This window comes from Geotrypetes seraphini, chromosome 8 (assembly GCF_902459505.1).
Source record: "Geotrypetes seraphini chromosome 8, aGeoSer1.1, whole genome shotgun sequence".
Lineage (NCBI taxonomy): Eukaryota > Metazoa > Chordata > Amphibia > Gymnophiona > Dermophiidae > Geotrypetes > Geotrypetes seraphini.
Genome location: NC_047091.1, coordinates 136351566 through 136370069, shown reverse-complemented (window position 1 = coordinate 136370069; position 18504 = coordinate 136351566). Strand labels below are relative to the sequence as shown.

Below are 18504 nucleotides of genomic sequence, written 5' to 3'. Positions count from 1 at the left end.
GACAAAGGTAGAAAAAAATTTCTATTTATTTATTGCTTTAGGAGACATGTGTCACTGTTTCTGTGAAGCATTGTATGCAGAGTCCAGCTTCTTGCTGGTTCAATTTAACCTTTGTCTATGTATTTTTATTTTATCCCCCCTTTTACAAAACTGTGAAGTGTTTTTAGCACCAGCCTTGGTGGTAGCAGCTCTGATGCTCAGAATTTTATGAGCATCAGAGCTGTTACCTCCGTAGCTAAAATCCACACTACAGTTTTGTAAAAGAGGGAGGGGTTAGTTTGTGATTACATATTCCTTACTAGGCGAAGGTGTTTTCTGTGTTCTGTGTGTTCGAAAGACATGGTTTTCTGTTAGGATTGACGGTGTAGGATTGATCTGTGCTGGTCTGGCTTGTTTAGTTTTACAATGGGTGTATTGATGTACTGCTCACTGCAATATGTAAGATGCTGCCTTTTCCTAGGTACTCATGTGTGACGTGTGGTTTGTTACTAAAAATCATGTTTTTCTTACAGATGGGGGGGGGTGCCAAAAAATGATGGGCCCCGGATGTTACATATGCTAGGTACGCCACTGTATGTAAAGATACCAGAAAGCTGGCGTAGCAAAAACTTCTAAGTTTTGAGTATTTAACCCTCCCACAATCTCACGGGCACTCGTTTCAAGTTTATTGAGATTTTGATTTAAACGCAATATCAAATATTTTCAATGCGTATAACAAAAATAAATTTGGGGAAATAAATAAAACCATTTGAACCAGTGTTCCCGCTAAGCTGCGCTGGCGTGCGCTGGCGCACAAAATATTACATCGCAGCGCACACGTTTCTCGTCACAGCGCACGATCGGAAGAGGCGTACGGCAGATGGCAGGGCGGCGAGAGGAGAATCGGGCGAGTTGGCTCATAACTTGCTGGCGCCCGATATTTTTGGCTCACGGTGAAAAAAGTTTGCTCACAACACCCGCCCGCTTAGAGGGAACACTGATCAGGACATATATTATATAACATATTAGATAGTCTGTTCTTATGTTCATAGTATATAATATCTTGTTCAACATGCAAAAGTACGGAAGGTCTCAAAACATTTTCAAAATGAACAGTAACTTGTATCTCACGGACCTCAGTGGTACCAACTGCATGCCACTAAACTTTAGAACATGCAGAATCAATGGCACCCCTAATCGTCATTGGTCCCCCCCACCTGCGTAGCTAAAGATAAGTAATACGCTTTTGAAATATAAATTTAAAACAAAATTATCTCTAAAAATGATAAAAATTATAAGGGACCAATGACGATTAGGGGTGCCATTGATTCTGCATGTTCTAAAGTTTAGTGGCATGCAGTTGGTACCACTGAGGTCCGTGAGATACAAGTTACTGTTCATTTTGAAAATGTTTTGAGACCTTCCGTACTTTTGCATGTTGAACAAGATATTATAAGGGAAGGCTTTAAGAGTGTTATAGCCACAGTTGAAAATTTGTATTGACATAGTATATAATATGCAGAGGTATTTTTGATATGATGTCTAAATTTGAGCTTAGACGTTTTGCTGAAAATGTCCAAAAATCCAGTAGGGAAAATAGCCATTTTTAAAACAGAAAAATTTCTCTCTTTTTGTTTTGATAATGGCCATTTCATGGAAATGCCTGTCCTTAGTGCATCTATCTTTTTGAACCATTTTCAGAAAAAAAAAAAAAAGTCCAAATGAAAAATGCACAAAAACCAGCCATTGGGACATTCTCAATAGACTGGCCACACAGACATCCCAAAACCTTTGTGGACACAGACGTAATATATCAACTATGTCAAATGTAAACGTCCTGTTCTAAGTATGGTTGGGGACACCATTCAAACGGAAAAAAAGTGAGACTTGATAAATAATAGAAGACAAAGGGCTCCTTTTATCAAGCCACGCTAGCGGTTTAACGCGCGTAATACCATACGCTAAACCGCCGGCCGCGCTAGCCGCTAATGCCTCCCTTGAGCAGGCGGTAGTTTTTAGGCCAGCACGGGGGTTAACGCGTGATGAAACGTCGCATGCGTTAACCCCGCTAGAGCGGCTTGATAAAAGGAGCCCAAAGTGGAGAAAAACAGGCCTCAATACATTGGTTCTTGGACTCACAAGGTCCTTTTGGACCCCGAATCATCATAGGTCGTTAAAAAAACCTCCACATAACAAGAAAAATAACCTAGTTCACACTAGTTCGTCTTATCTTTTTCCTCAGTACGTATTGTTTTTTATAAGGGGTCCACCACGATAAACTTGAAAAAAATGATGGCAACAAAAATGTATAGGCATAATCTGCAAATGCCAGTTTTGAAAACTTAGGGCTCCTTTTACTAAGGTGCACTAGCGTTTTTAGCACACGCAGCAGATTAGCACATGCTAACATCCCCCCCCCCCCCCGGCTACGCGGCTAAAACTAACGCCAGCTCAATGCTGGCGTTAGCATCTAGCAAGCGTGGCATTGTAGCACGCGCTATTCCGCCCATTAAAGCCCTAACGCATTTTTGTAAAAGGAGCCCTTAGTTCCACTTTTTGGTGGTGTTATGCAGATAAAAAAGTGAAAAATTTCCCCCGAGGTAGCTCATTGAAGCAGCAAAACAGGTAGACCCCTGTCGGGAGAAGGTTTAGGTGGCCTGTCCCAACGATTTTGAAGAACACTGGAAACATTTTGTGAGCTAAGTGAACTTTGCTTTCATTTTCTGGGATAATGCCTTTATGAACTGATTTGATATTTCTGTAGCGCTAACAGCATTCACAGACATATCAATACCCTTTTCTTGCCATCATTTTTTTCAAGTTTATCGTGGTGGACCCCTTATGAAAAAGAATACATACTGAGAAAAAAGATAAGAACTAGTGTGAATGGTTCTTATTCTTATTTGGAGATTTTTTATCGACCTATGATGATACGTGGTCCATAACAAGCTTGTGAATCCATGAGCCAAAGTATTGAGGTCTGTTTTTCTCCACTTTGTCTTTTATTATTTATTAAGTCTCAATTATGTCTGTTTAAATGGAGGTCCCAATCATACTTATAACAGAACGTTTACATTTGATATAGTTCACACAGGCATCCCTGCAGAACGGCGGGGCAATCTAACAGGGGCACCACCGGGAACTTCACATAAAAGATCCAAGATACACATCTCACCATAACTCCCATACATTCAGTGGCGTAATAAGAGGGGGGAGATGGTCCACCCTGGGCGCCATCATGGTGGGAGCACCAGCATCCATACTCCTCTCCACCCTTCCGCTCCTTCCTGCCCCCCTCCCCACGCATGTTCACCTTCCCTTGTACCTCTTTAATTTTCCAGGCTCTCTGGCATCACTTCTGGGTCCCATGCTTAGGAAGTGACATCAGAGGGAGAGCCAACACAACACGGGCAGCAAGCTCGTGATGCTGCTCAGGCCAAGAATATTAAAGAGGTACGGGGGAAGGGAATGGGGGCACGCGTGTGGCAGGGCGGGTCAGGAAGGAGCGGGGAGCGGAGAAGAGAGCAGGGGAGGGACACCATTGCCCCAGGTTCCACTCACCCTTGCTATACCACTGAGGTGAGCCCTCCCAAAAATCACCCAAAACCTACTCTACCCAACTGTATGCCACCCCAATAGCCCTTATGTCTACATGGGTCTCCTACAGAATATATCAGTACAGTTGGTTTTGGGTGGGTTTTGAAGGACTCACACTTTCCACCACAAGTGTACTAGTTAGAGTGGGATATGGGCCTGAGTTCCCTTCTCTGCAGTTCACTACACTGACCACTAGGCTACTCCACAGACATTCATGCTGCTCTAAGAGGACTGGCCATAACATCTGAAGATGTCGTTTAGGCTGGTAGGAACTGTTTCATTTGCTTCTTTGGATAATGGAGGGGGGGAGGCAGTGACCACTGTGCGAGTAAGAGGGCCATGCCTTCAGTGGTCATCTGGTCAGTTTGGCCACTCTTTTAACATTTGTTATTGAAACAGATCACAATTTAAATAAAATAAAAAAGAAGAAAATTACAAATTTGAACTGGACATTATAATATGGATGTTCCTCTGCTGCCACAAAGACATCCACATCAATGAGTGTTAGAATGGGGCACTGAGCCGCCAGTGGGGGGTGGGGGGGTTCCTGGAAGGGAAGAGGTTGACTGCCTACAGCAGGGTTGTCCAACCTTTTGGCTTCCCTGGGCCGCATTGGCCTAAAAAAAATTTTCTGGGGCCGCACAAACGTGCAAATACTGCAGCAAGACAGAGGAGGGAGCCGGCAAGACGGTAAACACCTGGGGGCAGCAGAGGAAAACACTGCATCACCCTCGACCAGGGCTGCACAAAATACTTCATGGGGCCGCATGCGGCCCTCGGGCCACAGGTTGGACACCCCTGGCCTACAGGATGTGCCTCTCGCTGCGAAAGGCACGTCCTGTAGGCAGTCAGCTGGCATCGGCGCCTCTCCTCCTCCCCGGCATCTCGCGGCACACCTGGAATTTTGGGTGGCACACAATTTGCGATACACTGGTGTCGAGACTGAGCAAGAGTGAAGAGACTGCCAGAAAAAGTATGAGATCAGATCACACATCTACAAAGGTGCTTTTAGCAATCTAAGGCCGGGAAGATAGTGGTTAATTCTCAGGATTTATGCTCCTCCGCGGTGCCTCAGAACAGCAGGGCCACCGACCACCATTTTGCACTTGAATTGGTGGAACAAAAAGAAAAGGTTCATTCTTAGGCAGGTTTCTCCCTGGAGACATGGAAAAAGGGATCAGCTCGGCATAGAAGTGGTGTAGCGGCTCTCACTGGTGGTGCATCAGGCATTCTCCCAGAAATCGCAGATAACTGCAATGACTTAGCATGTCCTGTCCCATGCTGCGGCCAGCTGTTTATGAGTCAGATTAACCACATCTATACAAAGCCTACAAAACCAGCCCTATTTAAAGATCCAAGCACCATGATTTACAGAGCACGGGCTAACGAGGAGCTCTAGTCTCTTCTATTCGAGCTCCTGGGTTCCCCACTGTGGATGCTGCTATGAAAGAGTCCAAGAGAGCTATAGTTCATACATGTTTATTTTCATCATCAGTCCCTGTAGCAAACTTTAAACAGTAAGAATATTATTAATGAAATGAATATGATCTTGATGAATTCATTTTGCTCATGAGGCTCAGCAAACAAGTTGTAGGTAAGACCTTTGTACTGGACTAACTTACTGTGTAGGTCATCAGTGATTAGCTGTAGAGAGTTTTGCTCTCTTCACCTATCGCAAGGGTAGGCAATTCCGGTCCTCGAGAGCCGGAGCCAGGTCAGGTTTTCAGGATATTCACAATAAATACGCATGAGATAGATTTGCATCTCAAGGAGGCAGTGCATGCAAATCCATCTCGTACATAATCATTGTGGATATCCTGAAAGCCTGACCTGGCTCCGGCTCTCGAGGACCGGAATTGCCTACCCCTGACCTATCGCAGCAAAGTAGAGACTGTGCTTTTGCTAAGAGAAAGGGATGGGAATCAGTAGCAACCATAGTACAGACATCACACTGCAGAACAACGAGGTGGGAGGGGTGAGGGCAAGAGTGACTATTCTCACTGCCAAGCCACTTCTACCCAGCTCCTAGGGCAGGGGTGTCCAATGTCGGTCCTCGAGGGCCGCAATCCAGTCGGGTTTTCAGGATTTCCCCAATGAATATGCATGAGATCTATTAGCATACAATGAAAGCAGTGCATGCAAATAGACCTCATGTATATTCATTGGGGAAATCCTGAAAATCCGACTGGACTGCGGCCCTCGAGGACCGACATTGGACACCCCTGTCCTAGGGAGATTTCAATCCAGGCCTGAATTGCTAACTCTTGGACAGGAATTAGCTCTGGGCTTTGCTAACTCTGGGCAGGAATTAGCAAGAGCACCAAGGTTTGGGAACTGGTGCATTTGCACACACACCTTGTACACAAGCATGTTGTAGCACATCTTGCACACATACAAGATTCTCATATACAGAGTTGCCAACTGGCTGCAGATTTTCAGGAGAATTTAAAATCCAGTCCTAAGTTTCCCCTTTTGCATAGAGCAGGGGTGTCAAAGTCCCTCCTCGAGGGCCGTAATCCAGTCGGGTTTTCAGGATTCACCAATGAATATGCATGAGATCTATTAGCATACAATGAAAGCAGTGCATACAAATAGATCTCATGTATATTCATTGGGGAAATCCTGAAAACCCGACTGGACTGCGACCCTCGAGGAGGGACTTTGGCACCCCTGGCATAGAAGTACTTGTTTCGATTTCCCCACTGCAGACCTTAAAAAGGCAGGACTGCCAGTGGCGCAGCGAGGGTGAGAGGCACCTGGGACAGTGGTGCCCCTCTCTCACCCTCTTCACCATCTCCACTTCCACACATTCCTTCTTCGTCCCCTCCCACCGCACGCACATCACTTCCCCTTCCTCCGTACCTCTGTGACGTTCCTGGCGTGAGCAGCAACCCTCCAATCTGTTGTCGCGCCAGCATTGGCTCTTCCTCTGATGTCATTTCCTAGGCCGGGCCAAGGAAGAGCCAACACTGGCTTCACAACAGATTGGAGGGTTGCTGTCACGCCAAGAACGTTACAGAGGTACGGAGGAAGGGAAGCAGCACATACATGCGGTGGCGGGGGGGAGGGCAGAGAGGACGGGTGCCTGTGCCCTCATCAAGATAGTGCCCAGGGCAGACCACCCTCCCCTCCCCCCTTATTACGCCACTGAGGACTACAAGTCTTTGGATGTAGCGGGGTTAGAACAGATATGGGCAACTCCAGTCCTTGAGGGCCAGAATCCAATCGGGTTTTCAGGTTTTCCCCAATGAATATGCATTGAAAGCAGCGCATGCAAATAGATCTCATGCATATTCATTGAGGAAATCCTGAAAACCCGATTGGATTCTGGCCCTCGAGGACCAGAGTTGCTCATGCCTGGGTTAGAACCAAGAAGTTCCTGCCCGGATTTACTCTTATCCACTCCTGCGTTTTTCCTGCTCGGTTCCTGAGGAAGGGACTTTGGCCCTGAAACCCCGCTGGGTTGAGCCGTGGTGAAATAGGACTGCACTTTAACTTGGGCCTTGAACTCAAAAGGACTTGGTCTACCTTTGGTACTGTGTGACTACAGGGCTGCATATTCAGCTAAGTACCTGGAGGGACAAGTGATTGTGGTTTACATATTCTGTTTGGGGTTCAGCGGGCTCAGACATTCAGGGCATTACAGGACAGTTGAGTCCCTGCCTTTTTATTGGTATCTCACATATTTAATTATTTATTGGGCACGTGTTTGCTCTGAAAATTGCACTTATTAAGCACACAGGAGCACCTAAATCAGTGGCCTCAAACCCACGGCCCAGGGGCCACATTTGGCCCGCCAGGTACTATTTTGAGGCCCTGGGTATGTTTATCATAATCACAAAAGTAAAATAAAACAGTTTCTTGATCATATGGCTCTTTAGCTATAAATGACAATATTATTATTAAGACTCAGCCATAAGGAAAGATTTATAAACTATACAGAGATTTACTTCATGCAAAATTGTCGTTTCTTTAATAAGACATTAGCTATTTTTTTCTGAGGCCCTCCAAGTACCTACAAATCCAAAATGTGGCCCTGCAAAGGGTTTGAGTTTGAGACCACTGGCCTAAATGATGGTGTGCGGGAGGCGGGAGTGGCATTGCCTGCTCTGCTTTTTTTAAACATCAGAGCAGCTCTGTTGAGCTGCTCTTAAGAGCTTTCAAACTCATGCTGAGGGTGCTCCTTAATTTATAAATTTAAATTTAAGCTCATTCTGTTTTTTAAGTGTGGAGGCTAGGGAACCATATTTCCTGTAATGCTCTAGGGCTGGGCCGGAATCTAGTCAGATTTTCAGGATTTCCCCAATAAATATGCATGAGATCTATTTGCAAGCACTGCTTTCAATGCATATTCATTGGGGAAATCCTGAAAACCTGACTAGATTCCGGCCTTCGAGAACCAAAGTTGCCCACCCCTGCTCTAGGGCATACCCTGCTTATATTACTGCAGGGGTGTCAAAGTCCCTCCTCGAGGGCCACAATCCAGTCAGGTTTTCAGGATTTTCCCAATGAATATGCATGAGATCTATTTGCTTGCACTGCTTTCATTGTATGCTAATAGATCTCATGCATATTCATTGGGGAAATCCTGAAAACCCAACTGGATTGGGGCCTTCGAGGAGGGACTTTGACACCCCTTAAGGAACATTACTTAAAACAGCATTCCTCAAGCCAGTCCTGGAAGCACACCCAGTGGCATAGGAGGGGTGCTGTCCACCCTGGGCGCTGTCTTGGTGAGGATGCCAGCACCTGTCCTCCTCTCCGCCCCCCCCCCCCCCCAACTGCTGCGCGAGCATGCCACTTCCCTTCCCCCATACCTCTGTAACGTTCCTGGCGTGAGTAGAAACCCCCAATCTGCTGTTGCACCAACGTCAGTTCTTCCTCTGATGTCACGTCCTGCACCTGCGCCCTGGGAAGTTACGTCAGAAGAAGAGCGACGCTGGTGCGCAGCAGAAGGGGGTGAGGAAGGAGCATGTGGAGGCGGGGGGGATGGAGAAGAGGGTGGGGGAGGGTTGCACCGCCCCAGGTGCCTCTCACTCTTACTACGCCCCTGAGCACACCTAAGAAGTCTGGTTTGCCACACTGAATATGCCTGAGAGAGATTTCTACAAGCAGGTAAATAAAGTCAGAAGAAAAGTGAGAAGGCTAGTTGGATGCCTAGAGAGCAGGAGAGAGGTGCATTCATTTGAAATGTCATCTGCACATTGCTCATGATGAGTGCACACCATGGAAACACATTTACAACTCTGCCCCCAAAGCAGTCCTCCTGATATTCAGACTACGGGAGATCGCCAGAGATCTCCTGCGGTCCACAGCAAACCCGGAAGTTTAATGCCAGCACCGTATCCAGCCAACAGCATTGAATTGCCGATCTATTTATGGCTAGGCCAATACATATCTGGCTAGGCCGATATTCAGCTAAATTTCAATGGTCAAAGAGAGGCCATCCTTTTAGGTGGTTCTGTCGGGCCGATGAGCCACTGAATATTGGCAGTGACTGGCTATGTCATGCAACATAGCCAGTCACCAGCTAATCCGCTAATAGCCATCTATCTCCCACCGAATATCATGGGATGCCCATTATGTGCGATTTAGCTGGCCAGGAGGTGTTTCTGCTCAGCTAAAGAGGGCTGAATATCAACCAAAATATAAACAGAACAAAAAAAAAAAGTATAGAAACGGGAACCAAAACAAAAAATTTGGGCCTGCACAAACAAGTCTCTGTGAAACCTCATTTAGAGTACCGTATACAATTCTGGAGACTGCACTTTCCAAAAGGATATAAAGAAGATGGAGCTGGTCCAGAGGGTGGCTTCTAAAACGCTCAGTGGGCTTCATCATAAAACATATGAGGACAGACTTAAAAGCTCTCACTATGGAGTCGGGAAAGGGGAGATAATAAATAAATAAATATGGCAATGACATTTCAAGGCTTCTATAGAATAAATGCACAGGAGGTGAGCTTCTTTCAATGACGGGGTAGGATGAAGCTGAAAGGGGATAGACTCAGGAACTGTTTCTGTCCAGAAAGGGTAAAATCCTGGCCAGGGAAAATCCAGACGTCTGGTAACCCTATGTGAGAACAGCCTCCAGGCATAGCTGGTGGAGAGGAAGACTGTATCTGAATTCAAGTGTGCATGGGACAAGCACAGAGGAGAGTGATAGTTGAAACTGGGCACGTAGTTTAGATGGGCCGATTGGTCTTTTTATTGCCCACCCAAGAAGAAAATGATGTGGAGCCATGAAACTTACAAGCTATTCCACACTTTTCTTGATACTTTGTGCTTCATTTCATAATCTTTTCAGTGCCCCCCCCCCCCCCTTGTACATATCATTTCTATAGTACTGGTAGATGTACGCAGCACTGTACATCAAAACATTCAAGGGACAGTCCCTGCTCCGTAGAGCTTACAATCAAACAGATAAACAGGACAAGTATGTATCCACCATGTTCTGTTTCTATACATCCCCTGAGTAAGAAATCTCTCTCCTGCATATCCATTACAGATATCCTGAAAATCAGACTGATTGGGTGCAGCCCCACGACAGGCTTGGGAAGCACTGCCTTACATGCCAGCACTGACGTGTGCAATCATGCCCATTTGGTAGCTACCCCTTGAACAAGTTTCAGCATATAAAACCAGATCACAGGGAGCAGGTGAGAGGCTTCTTGGGTCTGGGTGTGAATAGCTGCCTGTCCTGAGGCAGGCGCATAGATCCCTGAAAGTGCAAAGGCAGGGCCGATGGGCCAGGCTGGGAGCTCTCAGGAAGCAAGGGAGGCAGAATGGTACATGCACAATGCTAGAGGGAAGCTCTTTCTGCTCCTCCATTATGACAGGGTCAGGGCTCCTGCCTGCCCTAGGGAACAAGGAGGGACCAGAGCAGTGGTTTTCAACTAGAGAATGACACAGTGACAAAATTTGTCACCATTCCTGTCCCTGCAGATAACCACGGGAAACAATCTCCATGTCATTCTTTAAGGAGAGAGGGAAGAATCAGAGTATGAATGGGCTCAACCACTGACCCTCAAGCCTTACTTTGAAGAAGTGTAGTAGGACTGAGGTTGAGATAGACACTAAAAAGAATGACAGTCTCTGGTAGCCAGAGCAGATATTGTGATGTCATAATGCCTCATTCCACCATTGCCTAAGAGCCAACCTCATCAGTGATGTCACAATAGGTTCATTATCCTATACTTGGCTCATATAGGAATCAGAGTATGAATGGGCTCAACCACTGACCCTCAAACCTTGCATTGAAGAATACTGGTGTAGAAGGACTGAGGTTGAGATAGACACTAAAGAATAACATGGGATTGTTTCCCACAGTTATCCACGGGGACGGGAACGGTGATGGATTTTGTCACCATATCATTCTCTGTTTTCAACCCAATTCTCAGGGACCATCTGACTAGTCAGGTTTTCAGGATATCTACAATGAATATGCATGAGAAAGATCTGCATACTATGAAAGCAGTGCATGCAAATTTATCTCATTGTGGATTTTCTGGCCTGGTGGTTCCTGAGGATTGAGTTGAAATCCATTAGGGCAGTTACGCCCTCTTCTGATGTTCTCAACAGCTAACATTTTATGTTATGATTTGTGATTCAGCTCATGCCTTGGGAGTTCAAAGTGAGTTTACATTCAGGTACAATATGGACTTATTTTGCCACATGCAGAAATTCCAGCTCATGAGGGATAGAGTGCCAACCCTGACTTTCCATCTCTCTCTGCTAAAAAAAAGTCTGGGATTGCCTCTGCTTTTAAGTAAATACTGCAAAGTGGACCGGGTTTAGCACAGTGTACAGGGCATTCAGAAGTTGCAAAAAGGTGTCCTTTTAATTTGTTAATTGGCATCATATGACTGAGTGGCAACCTCCTGTAATGCACCATAAGCATGTCATGAGATCCCGACCAATAGGAAGGCAGTTTTTGCAGAACCTAATGACATCATAAAGTGCGCTCGGCTCAAAGACAGCTATTTTCAGGAGAAGAGAAACAAAACATTTTCTAAAGGGTGATAACACAGCAAGGGAAGGGGGTGCGCTAAAGGAGTGGCTGAGGCCTAACCAGTCCTGGATGTATCGATGGCTAGAGATGATCTCATATCTGTAGCTAAATGGTGACAACAGAGCTTTACTTCACAAGAGGAAGGCACCTCTACTGCCCAGTTCCCCTCTATCTTGTGAAGATTCATCTTCTCTTGTAAGTCACTCCACCAACATTTGGTTTTTTAAAAAAAATCACATTAGAATTATTCTGGCTTGCAAAAAAGCCCTTGATTAACCTGCTTTCCCCTCCCCTAACCCAATATGACAAGAGCAGGGTGAAGGAGCCTGCTGCAGCAGTTTGGTCCTGTTAAGGAGGGCTGGATCCTGGCTTGAGGATCACAGGCCCAGCAGAGGGTACCAGCAAGACCATATGGGAGAATTGCGGGAGATCATTAGTGCACGAAAACAAGGATTCTCATGTCCAAAGTCAATCTGTAACAGAACTTAAATAAGTGCACAGTTAAAAAAATACAATTTCTAGCAAAACTGGAAACATGAAAAAAGGTGAAGCATGGATCTTGGCAACGACAAATGATTTCGGTAAACCATTGAACTCTCCTGTTCCCTAGGCAGAGTGTGAGAGAGGCTGCCCTGATCGGCAAGCTGTGCCCCAGCTAGGGTCAGCACAGAACCAGGAGGTGGCCTGGAGGGTGAAGATCCCCGAGGAGGATCGGCCTTCAGCCTCTTACTGCTCCTGCATCTGCTCCTTCATCTTCTGAAGCATTTCCTGCATCCGCCGCAACTGAAAAAAAGAGGTTCCACATCAACTCAGGTGTCAGAAACATGGAGCACAGATACAAAAGGGAGAGAGACTTTAGCCAAGACAGCGGAATAAAAGCAAGTGTGGTCTGACCCAGCAGCGTCAATTCTTATGTTCTTATGGGCTAGTCTCGGTTAGGGTGCTGTTCTTTGACCAGAGGGCCGCCGCATGAGCAGACTGCTGGGCATGATAGACCACTGGTCTGACCCAGCAGCGGCAATTCTTAAGTTCTTATGTTCTTACTAGTCTTTAAGCCCGTTATATTAACGGGTGCTAGAATAGATTTGTGTGTCTGTCTTTCTTTCTTTCTTTCTCTCTCTCCTTGGCCGCTGTATGTCTGTCTGTCTTTGTTTTGGTGTGTCTTTTAATCTGTCTCTGTAGCCCCCTGTCCTTCTGTTTGTGTCTTTTTTTTTCTGTTTGTCTCTCTCTCCTTGTCCAAAGTTTTTTTGGGGGTTTTTTTTTTTCTTTAAATCTGTCTTTTTAGACCCCTGTTCTTCTGTGTGGTTTTTGACTGTCACCTTCTGTCTATCTCTTTGGCTGCTGTCTGTATTTCTTACTTTTGGTCTCTCTGTCTGTGTTTGTTTTGGTGTTTGTCTCTTTGGCTGCTCTATGTGGGGGGGGGGGGTTTCTGTGTCTCCTATTATTAACCAGCATTCCCTCCCCCTCCATTTCCCTCCCCCAACACTACTTCCCTGTGCAGCAGCAGCAGCATTTCCCCTACCCTACCCCCCCTTTCCCTTCCCGCAGTCTGGCCGGCTCCCTTTCCGCCCCCTTTCCTTCCCACAGTCCCAACAAACCTACGACTCCAGCAGCATCTGCAGCACTGTACACACGCTGCTTCGGGGCCTTCTAATGCCCTGATTTGCTCTGCCGCGTCTCTGATGATGTCATCAGGGACGTGCCAGAGTAAATCAGGGCAGTAGAAGGCCCCGAAGCAGCGTGTGTACGGTGCTGCAGATGCTGCTGGAGTCGCAGGTTTGTTGGGACCGCAGGAAGGGAAGTGGGAGCGAGAAAGGACTAAGTGAGCCGGTCGGATCGCGGGAAGGGAAGGGGCGTCAAGGAAGTAAGTGAGCCGGTTGGATCGTGGGAAGGGGAAGCAAAGAAGTAAGTGAGCCGGTCGGATCGTGGGAAGGGAAGGGGCGGCAAAGAAGTGAGCCGGTTGGATCGCGGGAAGGGAAGGGGCGGCAAGGAAGTAAGTGAGCTGGTCAGATCGTGGGAAGGGAAGGGGCGGCAAGGAAGTAAGTGAGCCGGTCGGATCGCGGGAAGGGAAGGGGGGCGACAAGAGAGTAAGTGAGCCGGTCGGATCGCGGGAAGGGAAGAGGGGGTTGCAAGGGATTAAGTGAGCCTGAAGCTGCGAGTGTGGGGCCGTTTCTGCAGCCACGCAAGGTGGAGAGGTGGAGAGCAGAAGGGCTTCTCTGGCGCGCATGTGCACTCTGCCGGCCAGTACTTATAACAAACACGGCCCAGCCAAAGGGAAGGAAGATACTGGGGAACCTTAAAGAGCACATCTGGAAAGGGTGGTACAAGATGGTGCACAAGGGATGCTTGTTCAAATTCACTCTATGGGGCTCTTTTACCAAGCAACGCTAAAATCTAATCTAATCTAATTCTTAGTCTTATATACCGAATCATCTCCTAAAAATAGGCGCTCAATTCGGTTTACATAATTAGATCACATAAGAAAGATCCATTAACATTCATTGGAGCTATTGCCTAAAAAGCGATGAAACATACCCCCTCCTTTACTCCCGCATAGCGCGGGTTTTAGCGCCGGCAGCGGCAATAACTGCCTTGATGCTCATAGGAATTCTGAGCGTCGGAGCAGTTACCGTTGCTGCCGATGCTAAAACCCGCGCTACGCGGGAGTAAAGGAGGGGGGATTGTGGGTTTTAAGGTTTTGCGAAAGATCTGACGAGAGAAACACGATCTAATCTGAGGAGGTCGTCCATTCCATATCGCAGCTGGTAAGTATGGAAAGGAGTGTGAAATTTTACTAATGGACTTGATTCCTCTCAATGATGGAAATGTGGCCTGTGGTAGTTCCAACATGGGCCTTTCCTGTGTGCTGAGGCCACTTTTAGTGCTGTTGGCAAAAGGCACATTTTTTTCTTTGTCCAGTAAAGGCCATGTGTTGATTTCTCCACTACATAGAAACTGACGGCAGAAAAAGACCACGGCCCATCTAGTCTGCCCATACCAATGTCCCACCCCCTAACTCCCTCCGTGAAGAGATCCCACGTGCCAATCCCATTTTTCTTAAAATCTGGCACGCTGCAAGCCTCAATTACCTCTAGTGGAAGACTATTCCAGCGATCAACCACTCTTTCGGTGATGAAATATTTTCTGGTGTCTTCACTAACTCATGAGCCCCTCCCACCACCTATTTTGTAGGCAGTAAGGGCTCACGTGCTAACCATGTTACCCCCCCCCCCTTTTTTTTAACTAAGCTGTGGTAGAGGGTTTTAATGCGGGTCAAGAGCACTAAATGCTCCAACGCTCACAGAATTCCCGTGAGCATTGGATCATTTAGCGTTCTGGGCCACGGTAGGGGGGGGTTAAATTGATTACCATGAGGCGATATAGCTGCGCTACTACTGCGCTACCTACTCTCTGCCCGTGTCCCGCCCCCAGCGCTATAAAATAAAATTTATTTTTTAGTGTGTGCAGATCCCAGTTACCGTGGGACACCTCAGCATTTTAAGGTTTGGCCACAAGAACAGCAGTGTATATGAAAGGCACTTGGGCCTGATCCAGCCCAGCACTGGGAAAGATAAGTGTTTATCATAACAGTATTAGTAACATTATATACTGGCACACAATCCGGACGCGGTCCAATTACATTAGCGGGAAGCGATTTTATGGTCGCTCCCGACACAGCTGTTCTTTAGGAGTTTAGAGTAGGGCTCCCAGCGCATGTGGATGGAAATTTATTGAAATATTTGAAAAGTATTTATTATTGAAAAAATATTTATTACTGAAGATAGGAATACTTGGAGGAAGGGGTTTTTATGCCGATGAGGTAACTCTAATAGTAGCCTGAATGCTTATAAAATTAGCAGCAGGCACGAGTCAGACTTTTTCTCCCCCTTTACAAGATTCCTGAAGCATAGTAGTGGCTTTTTGAGTTTTAAGTCCACAGTGCGTTGTTGAGCCTTAGGAAGAGGTTTAAAATTATGCTATTGTAAAGGAGTAAAAAGTGAAATCTCTTTTTTTAAGAACAGGATTTTGCACTAAGGGTATTTGAGGTTTTTGTTAATAAAAAGGACCCCTTAGTTCTACAAACAAATAAAGCATTATTGCTTTGGAAGTTAATTACATCTATCATCTCATTTGTTTGGATTTTTTTTTTTTTTTTAACCTGTTTTCTCCTACTCCTTTGAGCTTCCAGTCCATATCAGAAGCAACCTCTAGTGGGCTCCTAATTCTTGCCCCAGCCCTGCCCCCTTTCCAGCTGCACTGGGTTATTCAAACTGTTAATCCCTTTCCATTTAATCTGGGCACCCTAGTGCCAGACTCTTGTTGAGGAGCAATAACTGGTTTTTCCTAGACCAGGACAGATGAATCCCTAAGCTAACTCAGGGGTGAAACTGTTGTGCAATAGCACAGACTTTCTCTCCCACACAGCAGCCCCTCCGTGGGGTCACTCCAAAGTATGGTGTCCTGGAACCCTGCATCTCACCTCTTCATCTTTCATCTTTATGAGCTTCTCTGTCTCTGCATCAGGAGTTGGTAAGGGCAGGATGGGAATAGGACTCTCTATCCTTTTATCCTGTGTCAGCTTACTGCGGTACAAAAATACAGACATTAATTTCATTCCTCATACATTAACATTTGCCAGTAGCTACTGCTTAGTTTACCAGTTACACATTGTACTGTATTTACCAAAGCTCTGATATTCACTAATAAAGCTTTAGTGTCTGATATGGTGGCATAAATATTGTCCTTTATGATCTAGATATACAGGCAGTCCCCAGGTTAAGAGCATCCGACTTACGTTGGACTCATACTTACGAACCAGGGTCCTGCCTCTCCCTTCCTGTGTCAATGTGCCTTCCTCTTCTTCCCTTCCTATCCAAATGCAACCCTCCTGTGTCCCAATACGCCCTTTGTCGTCTTTCCCTCTGTTCTGTGTCCCAAATTCATGCCACCCTCCCTGCAGGTGTTTACCTCCTCTGGTTGGCTCCCTCCTCCCAGCCCCACTTCTCTTCACAAAGTCATGAGCAGCGGTTCCTGCATACAGCCAACCCAAAAACCTTCCCTCTGATGTCAGAAGTAAGGCTTTCAGGTCAGCTTCTGCTGCTTCATAGCTTGAGGAAGGAAGGGAGAGAGGAGGGGTTTGTGGCTCAGGACCGCTGCTATGCTGGTGCTTTGGGGTGGGAGGGAGGGGGGTTCACGGCTCAGGACTGCTGCCGCTTCTACTGCTTCGAGGCTTGAGAAAGGGAGGGGGGATTTGCGCTCAGGACTGCCGCTGCTTCTACTGCTTTGTGGCTTGAGGGAGGGGGGAAGTCACTGTTCAGGACTGCTGCCGCTGGTGCTTCAAAGGACATTTCCCCCCCCCCCCCCGGTGATTTTTTTTGTCGGTTGGGTGAGAGTGCCGGTTAACTGAATCCCGGTTAACTGAGATGTAATAACAAGACGTTTTATAAAAACAAATCAATAATTAACACTCAGAAGGAAAGCAAGATTAGGGCTCATCAGCTTAGAGAAGCAATAGCTGAGGAGAGATATGAAAGGGGTCTATAAAATCCTGAGTGGAGTGGAACAGGTAATCACAAATTGACTGTTTACTTTTCCAAAAACTACAAAGACTAGGGGGTCACTTGATGAACTTACACAGTAGCACATTTGAAATAAACAGGAGAAAATATTTTTTCACTCAATGCATAATTAAGCTCTGAAGCACATTGCCAGAGCAAGTGGTAACACAAGAAAAAAACTCCAAAAACTGCCACCAAACCTAAACAAGAAACCCAAGCAAGTGGTAAAGCAGTGAATGTAACTGGGTTTAAAAAAAGTTTGGATAAATTTCTGAGATAAAGAAAAACACAATTCAACAATGAATGTAACTGGGTTTAAAAAAAGTTTGGACAAATTCCTGAGATAAAGAAAAACACAAATCTAAAACTAAGAAAGATCTTCCTTTTAGTGAACAACAAATCTATAATTTCCTGATGTAGCCGGATAGGAATTGCTTCCTACAAAGTTAAGCCTACAGATGAAAACTAGAGTTTTGGCTGTAGGAGACATTTTTTTCCTTAAATTCCCTTGTTAACCCCATCTTCTACAAAACCGTAGTGCAGTTTTTAGTGTCGGCCAGAGCTATGAGAGTCAGAGCCAGAGCATCAGAGCCGTGGCCAGCACTATAAACCACGCTAAATACTTTGCACTGCTCCCAACACTCACCCCCTCTTCTACTAAACCACGCTAGCGGTTTTAACATGGGGAGCCATGCTGAATGGCCCGCGCTGCTCCCGACGCTCAAAGGAACTCAATGAGCATCAGGAGCAGCGCGGGTCATTCAGCGTGGCTCCCCACGCTAAAACCACTAGCACGGTTTAGTAGAAGACGCCCTCAGAGTTCCTATGAGCATCGGAACCAGCGCAGAGCATTCAGTGCACCAGCCTGCACTAGAAACCGCTTTTGCGGTTTTGTAAAAAGGGGGATATTTTTGTGGATCCTTTCCATTTAGAATCTTTTTTCGTAGATAAACCTGTGCTTCAAGGAGAAATTATTTAATATATTTTAATTTATTTATTGGGCTCAGTTGGAGGTAGAAATGTATTTAAAAACATCATTTTCCAGTCCATTGCTTATATAATATTTTCTTTCAGTTCTATATTTCTCTTGGATGTCAGTCTTTGTCAGCTTCCAAGATGTGGACTAAATGATTGATTGATTGATTTTAAAAATTTATAAATCACTTAAATCTAAGCAATGTACAACATTTAATTTTTTATTCTTTGTGAATTTGTTCCCAATATATATTTCTTCCTACCTGATTACATTTTTTTAATGTATTTGATGGGAAATTTTGGAAATGTAAATTAATTTAAAAAGTTTGAACAAGTTCTTGGAGGAAATATCTATAAACCATATTAAGGTGGACGTGAGGAAAAT

General features: G+C 45.8%; 1 protein-coding gene across 3 annotated transcripts in view; it reads right to left on the bottom strand.

The window, feature by feature from the left end:
- Positions 1-10808: 10808 nt before the first annotated feature.
- SEPTIN5 (septin 5) overlaps positions 10809-18504 on the bottom strand; it is an 83235-nt gene continuing 75539 nt past the window's right edge. For all 3 annotated transcript variants that reach the window (XM_033956938.1, XM_033956940.1, XM_033956939.1), the window contains 2 exons: positions 16067-16169; positions 10809-12369 (listed from right to left, as the gene is read on the bottom strand). In XM_033956938.1, the coding sequence (XP_033812829.1) occupies positions 12313-12369; positions 16067-16169 (160 nt within the window). In that variant the 3' untranslated portion in view covers positions 10809-12312. The remainder of the gene's footprint in view (positions 12370-16066; positions 16170-18504) is intronic.